This window comes from Peromyscus eremicus, chromosome 20, assembly GCF_949786415.1.
Source record: "Peromyscus eremicus chromosome 20, PerEre_H2_v1, whole genome shotgun sequence".
NCBI lineage: Eukaryota > Metazoa > Chordata > Mammalia > Rodentia > Cricetidae > Peromyscus > Peromyscus eremicus.
The window spans coordinates 4,482,786-4,499,745 of record NC_081436.1 but is presented as its reverse complement, the minus strand read 5'-3'; the positions used below and the strand labels follow the sequence as shown (position 1 = coordinate 4,499,745).

The 16,960-nt window shown below is 42.1% G+C and overlaps 1 protein-coding gene across 1 annotated transcript in view; it reads left to right on the top strand.

Moving 5' to 3' along the window:
• Nucleotides 1-16,960, top strand: part of Spats2 (spermatogenesis associated serine rich 2) — a 74,505-nt gene that overhangs the window by 49,343 nt on the left and 8,202 nt on the right. Inside the window, exon 9 of the mRNA XM_059246864.1 lies at nt 12,160-12,218. Coding sequence (XP_059102847.1) covers nt 12,160-12,218 — 59 coding nt within the window. The remainder of the gene's footprint in view (nt 1-12,159; nt 12,219-16,960) is intronic.

Here is a 16,960-nt window from a genome sequence, read left to right as displayed (position 1 = left end):
AAAACCACTTCCTTACTAAGAAAACACTTTTTTTTTATAAAAGATTTATTTATTTATTTATTTATTTATTTATTTATTTATTTATTTATTTATTTATTTATTTATTATGTATGCAGATCAGCCTGCTTGTATGCCTGCAGGTCAGAAGAGGGTATCGGATCGCATTTTTTAGATGGTTATGAGCCACCATGTGGTTGCTGGGAATTGAATTTAGGATCTCTGGAAGAGCAGGCAGTGCTCTTAACCCCTAAGCCATCTCTCCATCCCAGAAAACATTTTTTTAAAAAAACATTTAACACTGAACTTCAGTGCTTTCCGATTCTAATCTGCATTATGAACTAAAAGGGGAACTTATACTATATTTTTTTTCATCAAATGTGTTTGATCGTTGACTCCTTCTTGGGAAGAAATTTATGCTGGTATATTAAAGCTATTTTAATTAGATATTAAGGTGGTATGTGTTTAAACATAGCTCTTTTCTGGGTAATTGTATTTATTCGGTTATTTTGTTTCTCTGTTTGTTTTTTCTGGTGTTTTGAGACAGGATTTCTCTATGTAGAAATGGCTGTCCTGGAACTTTTTCTGTAGACCAGGCTGACCTTGAACTCAGAGATTGTCTTGCTTCTGTCTCCTGTGTGCTGGGATTAAAAGCGTGCACCACCACTGCCTAGCTAGGAGTTGTATTTTCAAGGGATGCTTTTTAAAGAGTGGTTTGGACCAAATTTTCAAAAACGTCAAGAAAGGGCTGGCAGGAAGGCTCAGCAGGTGCTTACCTCCGAGCCTGACTACCTGAGTCGGAGCTCTAGGACTCACATGGTGGAAGGAGAGAATTATCTCCCCAAAGCTGTTCTCTGACTCTACAAGTATGCCATGGCATGCACCTCCCACCTTCTCTACCCCACAGACACACAAATAAATATAATTTTAAAAAAGGAAATATCAGGGAGCCAGCCATTAGGAGGACTTAAGGGTTTAGGCCTATCCATTCTCCTTATGTAAGAACCACCCACGTTCATAGTGAGTGATGAGAAGAGTCTTTGCTTTCCACAGCTGTCAGTGGTCCATGGCTGTTCCCTTAGGTTTGCCTGACCACATCTCTTGTTCCCTGTGTGCACAGTAGATGGAGGGCCTGGGCAGAGAGGATTGTGATTGTGGGTTCCCTCAGCCCTCCTTGTCTCTGGGATTGAAAAAAGAGTGAGATAATAAAAATGGAACAACTCTTCCAAAACATTGTCCTTATAACCAAAAAGTACTTGTGTGTTTGTGTGAGGAGGTGTTTGAAGAGAGGGTTTTCCTACGTAGTCCAGGCTGGTTTCAAACCTGTGGTCCTCAGGCTCAGCCTTCTAAGTGCTTTTAAAGCCTGCGCCACTTGTCCAGCTCCAAGAAAGTCCTGTTTAAGACAGCTGGTTCACCTCCTAGTCTAACCTTCCCTGGAGCCCCAGTTTCTGCCTCTCAGTTGTGCCGCTGGAATATCACGTCGTGTCCTCTTTCTTGATGGACGTCTTTGCCCCTGCCAAATTGCTCCGTGTCTCCAAACTCAGATTCCTCTTTCTGTGTGAGTTGGTGCCACTCTCCCCATGTTATGCGTTCGTCTGTGACTCTAGCTGAGCCCAGCCAGTTCCCACACTGTTTTTGCTGTGATTTGTAGGGAACCGATGTACCCCTGTTCTGAACATCTGCAAGGCTGAAATGCCATGTTTCTTGTATAGATTCTTACCATTTTAGTGGCATGTTTGGAAAAACAGAGCTAAGTATAGTTTATCACAACTTTGCTTTGATAGGTCTCTAGTCTCTTAAGATCATCCAGTTTACTGCTTACCCAGCCGCAGGATCTGATTCCATTCAGCAAGCCTAAGGCAAGAAACACACCTCTGAGAGAGATTTGTGAGTTCCTGCTGTCTTGGAACGCAGCCAGGAGAGCCCTCCTTCAGTAAACACAGGTGAAATGGTTTCCCTGTGTGAAATGGGAACTGTGTTTAGTATTGATCAATAGGCCAACAACCAGGCCAGTTGAGCTTGAGGACAGAGATTCCCTGCCCTTTCCTGCTGGGCCCTTCTCAGGCTCATGAAGCATTAAAAGCTGCCTTCTTCTGTGCACCTTGTAGTTGTTAGTTCAGGATGTGATGGACAGGCGAGCCAACTGCATTTGGCACCAAACAGTTGGGATTAATGCCAGTTAGAAAGTCACGTTTGTGTCGTTATAGTGTCAAAGAAAGATAAACGATTCTAACAGATTTGCAACAATGAGATTCTAAAAGCCGACCCATACCTGAAGGAAAGTAAAATCAGAATTCTGGTTTCTAAATTTAAAGTCTGTCCTTCCTTAAGATGGCTTAAGTAATAATCATTTCTAGACCCAGGTTTACTTTTCTTTTAATCAATAAAATTTACACTGGGAGAGTAGTTACTTGGCTTAAGTTTAAGACTATTAAGGAAGCAGGATGTAGAGTAAATGCATCCTGGAAGGTGTGCTGTGTGGTGGAAGATTGTCATTCAGTGTGTTGGCTACAAAAAGCATATGCTAGGGTTCCTTTTTGAATAAAAATAAAGTTTTAGTTTTTTGAAACCCAACATTCAAAAGGTCTCTTAACCATCTGTGAAAATTGCTATTAGGAACCCTGTCCCTGTCTCCTTCTATCTCTGCGACAACACTGGCCAAAACCGAGCTGGGGGAGAAAGATTACTTGCTTTATTTGCCCCAGTTCACAGTTCTTCTTTGAGAGAAGCCAGTGCATGAACGGAAGTAGGCACTGTGAAGAGTCACTGATTACAGACAGGCTCACGGTTCACATTTAACCACCCTTCATATACAACCCAGGGCAGTACGGCCCACAGTGGGCTAGGCCTCGTCTGTCAGTTAGCAATCAAGAAAATGCCTTCAGACATATCTACAGGCCAGTCTGATGGAGGCAGTTCCTCAGTTGAGATCTTTTTTTTCAGGGATCTCATTGACGAAACTAACTAGCACAGATAAATATATGATACCACAAGATGCAGATCCAATATTTGAATCTCTGTGTATTCTGACCCAGTAACCTTCATTTCATACACTCTTGATGACTTATTTCCCGTATTTAGGCTTTGGAAGGCTAGACATATTTGATATACGTCACATATATTTTTCCTTCCTCAGCCGAACGACTGTAACATACAAACTAGGAATAGGATTTAGAACTTTGCCATTGTACAACAGGGTTGGAATGAGGGGTTTTTAAAAAATTAAGTTTAAGGCCAGCAAGATGGTTTCGTGAGTAAAGACACTTGCCACCAAGCTTGACAGTTGGAATTCAGTCCCTGGGTCCTACAAGGTGTAAGCCAAAACCAACTTGAGAGTTGTCCTCTGACCTCCACATGCTTAATGCATACAAAATAATAAATGCACAAGGGAAGATACCCCATCAAAATAGTCAACGTTCTTTTGGGTTTTCTAAGTCAGAAGGTCTTAAATCACTCCTGGGTTTTCTTTTGGGGGCGTGCAGTTTAAGACAGGGTCTCACTATATAGCCCTGCCTGACCTGGAATGTAGAACAGGTTGGACTTGAACTCATATAGATCCTTATGCCTCTGCCTCTCAAGTACTGGGATTAAAAACATATGCCACCATGCCCAGCTGAGGTCACTGTCATTAAGTCACAGCTTGGAGTCTTGTGATTGAGGTATTCTTTCGGTCATATCTCAGGGTGGGAACAGTGTTCAGATTAAGGAGCTGAGGTTGGTAGTATGTACCTGTAATTCCAGCATTCAGAGGCTGAGATAGAAGGATCATTTGACTCTAGGAGTTGAAGACCAGCCTGGGCAAGAAAGCAAGACCTCATTTCAAACTAAATAAGAGTAAGGTGGCGCTAATTAATAAATACTTTTGGAAGGAATGAATCATTATCAGAACTGGGGAGGAAGCACGACAGTTTCTGTTGGTAGAAGGTAGACGTAGGGCACTGCATTGAGGAAAGACCCAGAGGCCTGCAGAAGGGCGAGAAAGAGCTAGGGGTGGGGACAGAAGAGAAGAGCAAAGTCAGGACTAAATGAATGAGAGCATTTGCCCGAGGAATCTGTGTCTAGTCTCTCCCTTAAGACAGAATGGGTCGTGAGGTGGTGGCGCACGCCTTTAAAGCCCGGCGGATCTCTGTGAGTTCAAAGCCAGCCTGGTCTACAGAGCGAGTTCCAGTGGAGCCAGAGCTACACAGAGAAACCCTTCTCAAAAGACAAAAAAAAAAAATGGGATGCAACTCAGGTTCTAGAGTGCTTGGCTAACATGCGGGGACCAAGGGTTTAATCCCCAACACTGTTTTATGTATAAACTGGGCATAGTGGCGCATGTCTGTAATCTTGGCACTTGGTGGATGGAGGCAGGAAGATCGTCATTGGATACATAGCAACTTGAAAACCAGCCTGGGTCATATGAGACCCTCAAGTTGGGTTGGGGGAGCTGGAGAGATGGCTCAGAAGTTGCACTTGTTGCTCCTGCAGAGGACCGGGGTTCAGTTCCCACACTCCTATGATGGTTCTCAACCATCCATAACTCTAGTTACAGGGGATCCGGTGCCCTCTTCTGACCTCTGCAGGCACTGGGCATGCGCGTGGTGCACATGTATACTTGCCATCAAAACAATCATACACAGAGAATAAAATAAATAAATTAAAAACATTTATGGGCTTGGTGGGCTGACTCAGAAGGTAAAATCACTTGTTGCCAAGTCTAATGACCTGAGCTCACTCCCCAGGACCCAGATAGTGTGAGCAGAGAACTAATGCCCATAAGTCAACCTCTGATTTCATGTGTGTGCCACGGCCACACTCATACACAGACTAAATAAATACAATAAAATTTTAAAGATTACATTATTCCCTCTTGGTTTTTTTTTTGCTACATTGCCCATAAATTATAATTTTTTTTAGAATAGAAGTCATAATTTTTCTGTCTTAACAGATAATTTGTATTTTTTATGAAAGCCAAAAGTCATTCCTGGTATTAATATTTACCACTGCAAAGTACATGTAAAGCACTTTGATTTTCTGTGTCTTAACAAGGGTCCCTGTTTGCTCCCCCTTACTAGTGCACACATTCTCCTCTGTTTCTGGAGCCTTCGATGTGGATGTCATTGTTCTATAAAGAAGTTGCACAAAAAACAAATGGTGATTTCAGATGAAAATCCAGGCAGTCACTCGCCATGTATGTTAGCACTCCAGCCATTTTCCTTTGCTAGAAACCTAGCCGCAGACTTCTTGGTGGTATAGACTACAGCTGCTTATTTTCCCTGGCAGATTATAAAATAAAAATACAACCATTCAGTCATGTGGTCTTGCTGTGTAGCCCAGGCTGGCCTCAAACTGGTCCTCCTCAGAGCTTGAGTACTGTAATTGATTACAGGTGTGAACAACTTTGGCTGGTTTTGAACCCATTGAAAAAGAGTGGAAAGGAAAGTTGAAACTTTTTAAAAGCTGTTTCTGAGAATTGAAATATAAAATTAGCTGGCCATGGTGGCACATGCTTGTACACTCAGAAATCAGGAGGCTGAAACAGAAGGGTTGCTGTGAATTCAAGGCTAACCAGGGATGCATAGCCAAACTCTTACCTGAAAAAATAAAAGGGGTGGAGAGATGGCTCAGTGGTTAAAAGTGTTTCCTGGTCTTGTCGAGGACCAGAGTTCAGTGCCTCCACCTGCAGTGAGGTGCTCACAACTGCCTGTAACTCCAGCTCCAGGATACCCAATGCCCTCTTCTGGCCTCCACAGCCACCCATACATGTGTATATTCATACACACACACACACACACACACACACACACACACACACACACACACACGAATATAAGAAATTTTAGCTAATGAAAAGAAAGCAAGAAAGTAAAGAAACATGGAAGTCCTGTCCACATGCTCTGTAAAAGCCTCCATACGAAAAGAACCATTAGAATTTCACAGTTGTGAGGTTTACTGTACGTTAGTTCTAGAGTTTGGTTTTGCTGCAGTTGGTCTGCTTAGCGACTCTCACTCCCTAGATGGTCCATTTTGTTCTGAGCACAGGAGAATGAATGTTCTCCAGTAAAGTCAGTGCTAGGGATGTGGAGGCTTGGAAACGCCATAGGAAATGCCATTCATTCTCTGCTAATAAAACTATTGGGGGCTAGAAAGATGGCTCAGCACCTAAGAGCATTTGTTGCTTTCCCAGAGGATCCAGGGTCAATTTCCAGCACCTGTACAGATGATTCCATACCGGATTCATTTGTGAATCATCTGTAATTCCAGTCCTAGGGGATCTTAAGCTCTCTTGTGCCCTCCAACGGCACCAGTCACTCAGGTGGTCCGCAGACACACATGCAGGCAAAACACCCATGCACTTAACTGTTGCTGGGCATGGTGGCGTACACCTTTGATCCTAGCAGAGGCAGGAGGATCTTGTCAGTCTGAGGTCAGCCTGGTCTACATAGTAAGTTCTAGGACAGCCAGATGTATGTAGAGAGACCCTGTTTCAAAAAATGAATGAATGAATGAATAAATAAAAAATAAAACCACTATTGATATTTCTCTTTTAATTCCCATTTGCTTTAAAATGGGAAGAATAAAGTCTTAGAAGGAAAAAAAGATTGTTTTTATTGGCTTTGTTTCAATTTCTGCTTTGATGTGCAGATGTATTAGAGTAAATATGTTTTAAATTTTGAGCAAATAAAATCAGGTAAAAATATTACCTGAGAATATAACTAAGTGGTTTATTATTATCATTTTATAATAAACAGTGTTATCCTGTTACATAATTAGCTGTAGAATTACCACAGTTGTATTTAAAATACTGTTTTTCTAATGCAATAACCATAAACAAGTGATAATTATTTTTGGTACCAAGGAACTACTGAAGGCAAGGCTAGACTCAAAATGAATAGTTTCATGTTAGGGATATCAATCAAAGACCTTGCTTGAAATGACAGGCACAGAATGTATCTCAGAGACGCCAGTGGTGATGCTGCAGTAGCAGCTACTCACCAATAAATTATGTAAAAGCTTTAAAGTAAGCTAAGCAACTGCAGTGCTACAAGAAGTCCTAGAGGGAGGAGGAGGTAGAGACCATTGGCCATCGGTGTGCCCTGGTAATAGTGACCAGTCTCGCAAAGCGTAGTTCATGACTAAAGAAAAGATGCAGAAATTATCTACACCAGGCGGGGTGGTGGTGCATGCCTTTAATCCCAGCACTTGGGAGGCAAAGGCATAAGCAGTCAGATTTCTAAGTTCAAGGTCTCTAGAGTGAGTTCCAGGACAGCCAGAGCTACAGAGAGAAACACTGTCTCAGAAAAAAAAAAAAAAAGAAAGAAAGAAAAGAAAAAAAAAATTGTGCACTGTGTAAGGGCTCCAGCTTTATAAGACCTAGTCTTTCCAAGCAGGGTCCCAGCAGTGTTGAGCAAATTGCATTAGCTATTCACAGCCTCTCCAATGCTGTGTGGCATACTGCCATTGAGGAGAGCCTAAGGAAAGCTTAGTGCCTGAGGTGTTGGGGTGAGCAAGGTCATGGAAAGTCGGATAGCCTGAATGAGCCTTTTATCATTCTTTGAGAGCTCATTCTGATATCTAATGCATTTATGATATCTAAGAACTATTCACACCGTGGGCAATGGATCTTGGCCACCATTACATACTGGGACCACTCTTTAGCTCAGCAACAGATAGGAAACTCTAGTTAAATTTCTGTTTTAGAAAGTTGAATTACAGTAAATTATTGTTTTTAGTTGTTAAAAAAAAGCCCCTTCTATTATCCAATACCTAACCTTTCTGATGTTCTGATTTTAACTTTCTACTCTTCTCTGTTTATGTTGTGTTAAACATATTTCTCCAACTTTCTATGATGAAAACTTTCAAAAAAACAGAAAATTTAAAAAGACAAAACAGTGGTCTATATTGGCTATGTGTATTTGTCGGTAGGACTATTTGGGAATCGCAGAGGTCATAACAATCTGCCCTAAGTTCTTTGCTTAAAATGAATGACGTAAGAAGAACACATTCTTTACAACCATAAAGCCATCGTGTCAGGAGCTTTTAATGAGAGGTGTTACTAACTTTAATGTTTATTTTCATATCCTAAAAGAGTTGCAGAATCTTTAATGAGAAGTTACAAATACTGATCAAGCTCTGTTTTCCATTCCCGTTTACTCTGAGCCAACGCCAAGATAGTTCAGTAGATGTTGCTGTGGCAACATGACAAAAAAAAAGTAATTGCTCCTTTTCATTGGTCTTTGAAATGCATTTATGTGTTTGTGTGTGTGAGAGTGTATGTGTGCACATACATGTGGAAGCCAGGAAGCAACCTCAAGATTCATCCTCAGGAATCCCATCCATCTTTTTAAAAAATGTTTTAATTTATTTTATGTATATGAATATTTTGCGTGCATATATGTCTGTGCCTGTGGAGATCAGAAGAGGGCACTGGATCTCCTGGAGTAGTTATGAACCATCATGTGGGTTCTGGGAATTGAACCTGGGTCCTCTGCAAAAGCAGCCAGTGCTCTTATTCTCTGAGTCATCTCTCCAGCTCCTATCCACCTTCTTTTGTTTGTTTGTTTGTTTGTTTGTTTGTTTGTTTGTTTGTTTGTATATGTATGTATGTATGTTTTTGATTGGGGGAGGGTTGTTTTGTTTTTGAGACATGGTCTCAATATGTAGCCTTAGCTAGCCTGGTACTTGCTCTGTAGACCATGCTGGCCCTGAGCTCATAGAAGTCTGCTTGCCTCTGCCTCCAGAGTACTAGGACTAAAGGTATGTGCCACCATACCCAGCTTTATCCCCGTCTTTTTGAGGAAGGGTCTCTCACTGGCTCTCATAGAGCTCACTAATTAAGCTAGATTGGCTGACCAACAAGCCCCAGGCATCTACTAACGCTTGTCTCCCCAGCCTGGAGTTAGAAATGTGTGTTACCAGCACTTGTACCTGGATTCTGTGGGGTGATAAGGTCCTCAGGCCTTTACTAAGTTTTTATTGGTCTTTGATAGGAAATGTAAAAGTTTTTGTTTTTGTTTTCTTTTTGAGACAGGGTTTCTCTGTGTAGTTTTGGTGCCTGTCCTGGATCTCGCTCTGTAGACCAGGCTGACCTCGAACTCACAGAGATCCGCCTGGTGCTGCCTCCCAAGTGCTGGGATTAAAGGCATGTGCCACCACTGCCACCCGGCTGTAAAAGAACTTTTTAATGTTGTCAATTGCATGGATTAAACACATTAGTGATTAATAACGTGTTGGTGTCTCATTAAGGAAAGAAACCAAAGCACTTGCCCTTGGTGTCACTTAATCAAGAGTGAGCCCAAGGGGGCTGGAGAGATGAATCCAGGGTTCCTTCAGGGGACCCAGGTTTGATTTCCAGCCCCCTCATAGTGGCTCACTTCTGCCCGTAACTCCTGTTCCAGGATCTGATGTCATCTTCTGACCCCCACAGTCATCAGGCACACATGTGACAAACAGACGTACATACAAGGCAAAACATTCATATAATAAAAGTATATAAGAAGAGGTGTGTATATGTGTGTCTGTCCCTGAGAGGGCTTTGCTTTCTTCTCTTGAACAGTACAGAAAGGATCACATGCAGAAGAAATAAAGGATACTTTCTAGAAATCTTTTTTTTTAAAGAGTTTTACAAGGGATTGAGTCATTGACACCAGCTCACTCAGATGAGAGACGGTATTACAAATGTCATTGTGTGTGATCAAACAGTAACTAAGTGTGTTCAACATTATCCATGAGTATGTTCAACATTTATGGTGGATATCTATTTTATAAGATTGCTTTCAACCTCTGCATTTGCTGCTCTCAGCAAATGATACACATGCATTACTCCAGGTCAGGTGAGTGGAAGAATTAATAGTTTAAGAATACAGTGATGCATTAACTTAGGTTGTAAAGCTGACTACTGGGAAGCCCAAGGCTAATAAAGTTGGGTGTCACATTGTTCTCCTAAAGGCAGGTTAAAAAACAAACAGACTAGGTAGACAGCAAGCTCTCAGTCTAAAGTCTTAAGTGACCTGGAGGTGTATTATTAATCTGGCTGTGAAGTCCAGCAAAAGTTCAAGTCTCTTAGAATGTAAGAGAGATTTTCTTAATACTGAATTGCTAGTCAATGTACTATGAATTTTTTTGTGCTTACCAGTGAATCAGTCAAGAAACCAATGAATAGCGTTCACTGTTACAGTGGAAAAAATGTCATCACAATTTACTCCCTCATATTTCCGCAAGAAAGGTTGGTAGTGTCATTATAGAACTGGATTTGCTGAAAACATCCTGCAAACTTTCCTTTTCACAGTGAAGACCATGAGATGTGAAATGCTCATTTTCTGAAATCTTTAATGAATATTTTCTAAGCTTTTTCAAAGGCAAAGACTTTGTCATCTGGTAGGCACAGAGTGTCTTAAGATGAACTGGTAACGGGACCGTGGCAGTGTCAAGCTGGAGGCCTGGCAGTTTTCTGTCCCGGTTATGGCTTTTGGGGTTCTCAAGCACACTGCCAAGGTGGGAAGTGTTTCACAGCAGAGTATGGCCACCTCAGGATCACCGTTTTTTCTCTTCAGTCTGGTGCATTTGGATTAATTTGCCTCCAAAATTTGCTTAGTTACAAGTGTGTTTATTAGTGTGCATAATCATCAGACTGGTGTTCTCTGGCACTTTTCTGTGAAGGATTTGTTCCTTGAAGAACTACCCTGCTCTGTACATTAGTGTCTTTCTCACAAGTGTAGTCTTGGTATTAACTACTTTGTGCTAACATAATTACATAGTGAGGTAAATTGAATGGTTGTGTGTGTGTGTGTGTGTGTGTGTGTGTGTGTATAATCGCCTTTACAATCAGAAAGAAGAGTAGAATTTCTGTTAACATTAGAGCCATACACTTTGTTTGTTTGTTTGTTTGTTTGTTTGGTTGGTTGGTTAGTTTTTTAAGACAGGGTTTTTCTGTGTAACTCTAGCTATCCTGGAACTCACTCTGCAGGCCAGGCTGGCCTTGAACTCAGAGATCCTCCTGCTTCTGCCTCCAGAATGCTGAGATTAAAGGCATGTGTCACCATACCTTATTGAGAAGGAGAAATCTCCAGTTGATTGAATGACTCGGATAGTGCAGGGACCACCACACCTGACAGCCCGAGCTCTAGCTAGGACCCACATGGTGGCAGAAGAGAGTGAACTCCTGTTTGTTGATTCTGACCGTCCATATACACATGCACATGTAAATAGATAACTATGAATAACTAAATTGAGGATTAGTAGCACCCACCTGTAATCCCAGCACTTGGGATGCTGAAACCAAAGAATAATGAGTTCAAGGTCAGCCTAAATGACATCAAGACTTTGTCTTACAAAAACACGATCTGGGAATATGTTAGCCTAGCACACACAAGGCCCAGTGCTCCCCCTTAGCTCTGCAAGAAAAGAAAAAGAAGTCAGAAATAGAGTGCTTGCCCCACTTACACAAGGCCCTTGGTCTGGTCTCCAACACGGAGGAAGGGAAAAATCTATAAGAAACTTCTAATTCCATCTTTTCTGATTATCACTAAATTTTGTATCAGAAATCAGCTTGGACTATTCTGTATGCTAAGGATTATAGTGCCATTGAACTGGATGCAACAGTACAGTGTTCGCATGTTGACTATATAGAACCTAATCTTGAACAACTTTCTATGGCCCTTACGGAAAGAGATAGTGCCTGGTAAAATTAGAAGCAAAATTTTCAAATTGTATAAACCAAGATCAGTGCACACCTTAATCCCAGTATTTAAGAGGTTGAGGCCAGCCTGGTCTACATAGAGTTCCAGACCAGTTAAGGATACACAGTGAGACCATATGTTTTTAAAAGATAAACCAAAAAATAAAAGTTATGGAAATAATTTCCATAAGTACTTGCATTAGCATAACTAAGAAATTTTTTGTGACTTGATACTGCCATCTGCTGGATCTAACCTGGATTTCTAATGCCTTGCTCGCTGTATTACATGGAACAAGTGGAGTGGGATCCATTTATTTTCTTGAGAATCTTTAAATATTCTTTGTTGTGAATACAAGGTTAGACTTTCTTGTGGCCCATACATTTTTTCTTAGCAGTATGCTTTTAGTGAACAAATGTGCTAGTCTTTCTCCTTATTAATTACATACTATTTTGATATTTGAGTTTCTCATCTAACCCTTTTTTCTATATCATTTTTTTCCTAGTTTAATGGACCGAGAAGTGGCATTGCTTGCTGAAATGGACAAAGTGAAAGCTGAAGCAAGTAAGACAATTGATATTTAAAGCTGTTACTGAGCCGGGGCATGGTGGCACACACATGCCTTTAATGCTAGCACTTGGAAGGCAGAGACAGGCCATTCTCGGTGTGTCTGAGGACAGCCTGGTTTACATAGTGACTTGAAAAAACTATTATCAATACAAACAGTAGGCTGCTACCTCTGTCAGAGTTTAGGATGAACGTTGTTATAGTTTATTAAGTATATTAAGTACTACAGTAAAACAAAAAAACGAGTTTATAAATTTAATTAGTCAGTCTTGAGCAGCTGTACTGTCCTGACATATTAATTCTTGGTAAGAATCTTTTACATTTTTTCCCCAGATTTTTAGCATTCTCAGTATAGAATGTAATCTACAAATACTGTGTCATGTTGTTGCTGCCATAGCATCGACCTTAGGAAAATAAAGCACCTGCAGGTGCCTGGGCTTCCTTTTGTTTCCCTTTTCTTTCTAGTGAGTAGACGGTTCTCTGGGTTTTGTTTTATTGTTTTGTTTTTGACAAAGCTAAAACATTAGGATACTTCACCACACCTCCTACAGTGGAGTGTCTGTTCATGTCATCTGCTGTCAGGGAATTTCTTTTATTTTTCCATTTTAGGGTAATTCTCATTCAGTGTCTGTAATCAGCGAGTAGGGGAGGGGCATTCAAGATGCCATGAATGCTTATTAAAATAGACTCTGGAGGAATGAAGTGTCATTTGTGTGGCTTTTCATGGAAGAACTGGAAAGCTGGTTGTGGTTCTGAGTGCAGGTGTGTAGCACAGTGTGGAGGTCGTGAGAAGGCTTTAAGGAATTGGTTCTTTCTTCCGCCATGGGATTCGGGGATTGGCCTTAGGTTATCGGGTTTGCATGGCGGTGCTTCATCCCTTTGAGCCATTTCACTGGGCTGTGGTGGATTGATCTTCATGCATCGAAGGCCATACTTAGGAAGGTTGTTTCTTTTAACTTAACCTCAAACTAGTAAGAATAGGGATACTACATTAGGTTATTTGTTCCTGTGACCACAGCCATAGGAAAAAAGAGACACCTTGAAAATACTGAGCAGAGTTTAGTTGGGTCCCTTTTAAGGGAAATGTTGAAAATGGAGCAGGGCTTCTGTCTCCTATTTCTCAGAAATAAGATTGCATGTGCATGAAATAGTGCGTCTTGGGGTTTCTAAATTTCACAGCTACAGTCTGCCTGTTCTTGTCTGTTGGATCTTTCACAAGATCAAGGTTCAGATAAACTAAACTAGTGAGAGACACAGCCCTTACTTTTGAGGAGAAGGTCCTTTTTAAAAATAGATCTTTCAGGGGCTGGAGCAATGGGTCAGCAGTTAAGAACACTGGCTGCTCTTGTGGGAGACCTGTGCTCTATTCCCAGGCCCCACATGGTAGCTAAGAACCACCGTAAACTCCAGTTCCAAGTGATCTGATGCCCTCTTCTGACCAGCATGGGCACCAGGCATGCACAGGGTGAACAGACAGACCTTCTCAGGCAAAACATTCTTTTCTTTCTTTTTTTAAGATTTATTTATTTTATGTATATAAATGCTCTATCTGCGTGTACACCTTTATTCTGGAGGAGGGCATCAGATCCCACCATAGATAGTTGTGAGCCACTGTGTGGTTGCTGGGAATTGAACTCAGGACCTCTGGAAGAACAGTGCTCTTAACCACTGAGCCGTCTCACTAGCCCTAGGCAAAACATTCATACACAAATATGTGTGTGTATGTATATATGTATACATACAAGCAAATAAGTGTGTGTGTGTATCTTTTAGGGAGTTAGGAAGATGGCTTAGTCTGTAAGGTTCTTGCTGTTCTAGCATGAACATGCATTAGAAGCCCCAGTAGCCACATTAAAAGCTAGGCATGATGGCACACATCTGTAACCCCAGCTCTGGAGAAGAGGAAACAGATACTTGGAACTTATTGGCCAGGCAATGTAGCCAGTTGGTGAGGCCTAGATCCCAATGAGAGACTCTGTTTCAAACAGTGAGGTGGAAAGTGGCTGGAGAGATGGGCTGTGGGGTAAAGGAAGTGCTTGCTGCAGGAGCAGGAGGCGCTGTGTTCAAATTCCGGTACCCACCTGAAAGCTGAGTGTGGCATCCTGGGTCTGGAACCTCAGAACTGGGCGCAGAGTCAAGTAGATCACAAGGGTTCACTGTCCCAGCCAGTCTAGCCAACACATTGACTTCTAGGCCAATGAGAGACCTTGAGGAAAAAAGTGGTTGGCCTCTCAGTGGTAGCACACACCTGTGATCCCAGTACTGGGGAGGCAGAGGCAGGCAGATCTGAGTTCGAGGCCAGCCTGGTCTACAGAGTGAGTTCCAGGATAGCCAGGGCTACACAGAGAAACCCTGTCTGGAAAAGAACCAAAAAAGGAAAAAGAAGAGAAAAGAAGTGGTTGGTGTCTGAAGGACAGCCAAGGCTCTCATCTGGCCTCCGTGGGCACAGGTACTGCGCCTGGCTTTCTTGAGGTCTCGGGATTTAACCAGATCTTCATGCTTCCCAGGCAAGCGCTTCATAGGCTGAGCTGTTGTGTATGGTGTCGGTTAGGTATGGAGTGGCTGCTACATACGGTAGTGACCTAAGTAAATGTATTACTCTTCTCCTGTGAAGTGAGAAGTCAGAGAGAGTTAATCACCGTTAGCAGGGCATCTCTAACGTGACATTGGGGACCCGGCTCCTCTGTCCTCTCACTTAGCCATCCTTACAGTGTGCTCTGCTCCGAAGATAGTGATTAAGGATTCAGTAAGGGAGGAGTAAACATTACATGATTCTTTAAACTGCTTTAAACTAGAGCCTCCCGGTATGCCCCACCCTGGGATCTCTGCTCGTACCTGTGGCTGAACGCTGAACTATAGCACACAACCACCGCATCTGGAGCAAAGCCAGAATTGGTTTTTACCTAAGAACATTGGTATTCAACATTTTTATTTTGGTTTGGTTTAATTTGGTTTGACTTCTTAAGACAGGGTCTTGCTGTGTAGCAAGGCCAGCCTGGAACTCAGTATGTGGCCCAGGTTAGCCTTGAAATCACAATCCTTCCTCGGTTGCCCAAATGTTCAGATTGCAGGCATGAGTCAGCATACCTGGCTTAACATTGCACTTTTGAGAGGAAGAAAAGAAGAAGGGGCATGTATGGTCACTTGACTGACAGACTTTGCCACAGTTCTCTGCTTCAGCTGCCCAGTGACCCTCTTTATTTTAATAAAGACATCTTTGGGGGCTGGAGAGACGGCTCGGCAGTTAAGAGCGCTGGCTGCTCTTCCAGAGGACATGGCTCTAATTCCCAGCACCCACGTGTGGCTCATAACTGTCTGTTAATTCCAGTTCCAAGGAATGCAATGACTCTTGGGGCCTCTGAGAGCATGAACATAGTGCACAGACATACATGCAAGCAAAACGCTCATGTGTTTATGTTTATAAAGTAAAAAGCTGGGGGCTGGAGAAATGGCTTAGAGGTTAAGAGCACTGACTGCTCTTCCAGAGGTCCTGAGTTCAATTCCCAGCAACCATGTGGTGGCTCACAACCATCTGTAATGAGGCTATGACCTCTTCTGGTCATACATGCTGTATACATAATAAATAAATAAATCTTTAAAAAAAAATAAATAAAGTAAAAAGCTAAAAATTATTTGTTAAATAAATGGAATAAATATATCCCCAGTTTTCTCTCCATGGCAAAGCCTCCGAAGCCTAATGGTTAGTCCCTTTGTCTAAAAGGCCACATCCTCTGAATAACTAAAGCTCTCATCAGGCCTGATACAGTGTGTCGTGGCTTGGGTCCATAAACTAAAACAAGAGAAAATGTCCCTTCCTCCGTGTTACATTGATAGAAGAAGAAGAAGAGGATAATTACAGTAAAAATTCTCACTTAGAAAAACAATGATCAGGGGCTGGAGAGATGGCTCAGTGGTTAAGAGCACTGTCTGCTCTCTTCCAGAGGACCCAGGTTCAATTCCCAGCACCCACATGGCAGCTCACAACTGTATGTAACTCCAGTTCCAGGGAACCCAACATGCTTACACATACATGAGGGAAAACACCAATACACATAAAATAAAAATACATTCAAAAAAAAAGATCAAACCTTGCAGGACAGAGCTGGGCATGATGGCTTATGTGTAGAATTCGGTACTTGGAAGGCTGAGGCAAAGGATTACCATGCCATCTTTGGCCTACATAGTGAGTTCCAGACAAGCTTGGGCTACAGAATGAAATGGTATCACAAAACAACCTTGCTAGAGAGGAGTAGCAATTCCTAGCCTGGTGGTGATGTTTCTTGAGTCATTCATCTGACAGCCCCTAGCTCTGCTTCCTAAAGGTTTCTTTGCCCACTGTCCATGAGAGGAGCCTTTCTGGGGGGGGGGGGGGGCGGGGGGAGGGAGTCTGTTATTTACCATAGCCATAGGAACAGGTGCTTTTAAAGCGTAAGGACTATCGTTAGTAGATGTGCTGAATAATTGGGGTATATCTGTAGAGTAGATGAGCGAGTGAGACCTGAACAGCAGACTAGCAGTGCTGAGATATAGAAGATGGTGTATTCTATAGACTCACTCCACTTATAGAGAGAGGTCTGTGCTGTACATACATGGGCAGAATTGGAGAACACATAAGAAGCTGTTAGTGCCCTCTGGGCTGCTGTACCTGTTTGCTGGAGATGAAGTTTGTGTCGAATGTTATGTATATGTTTCTGTCTTAATTTATATGCTTTTCAGAGAAAAAAAAATTGGGGTAGGAG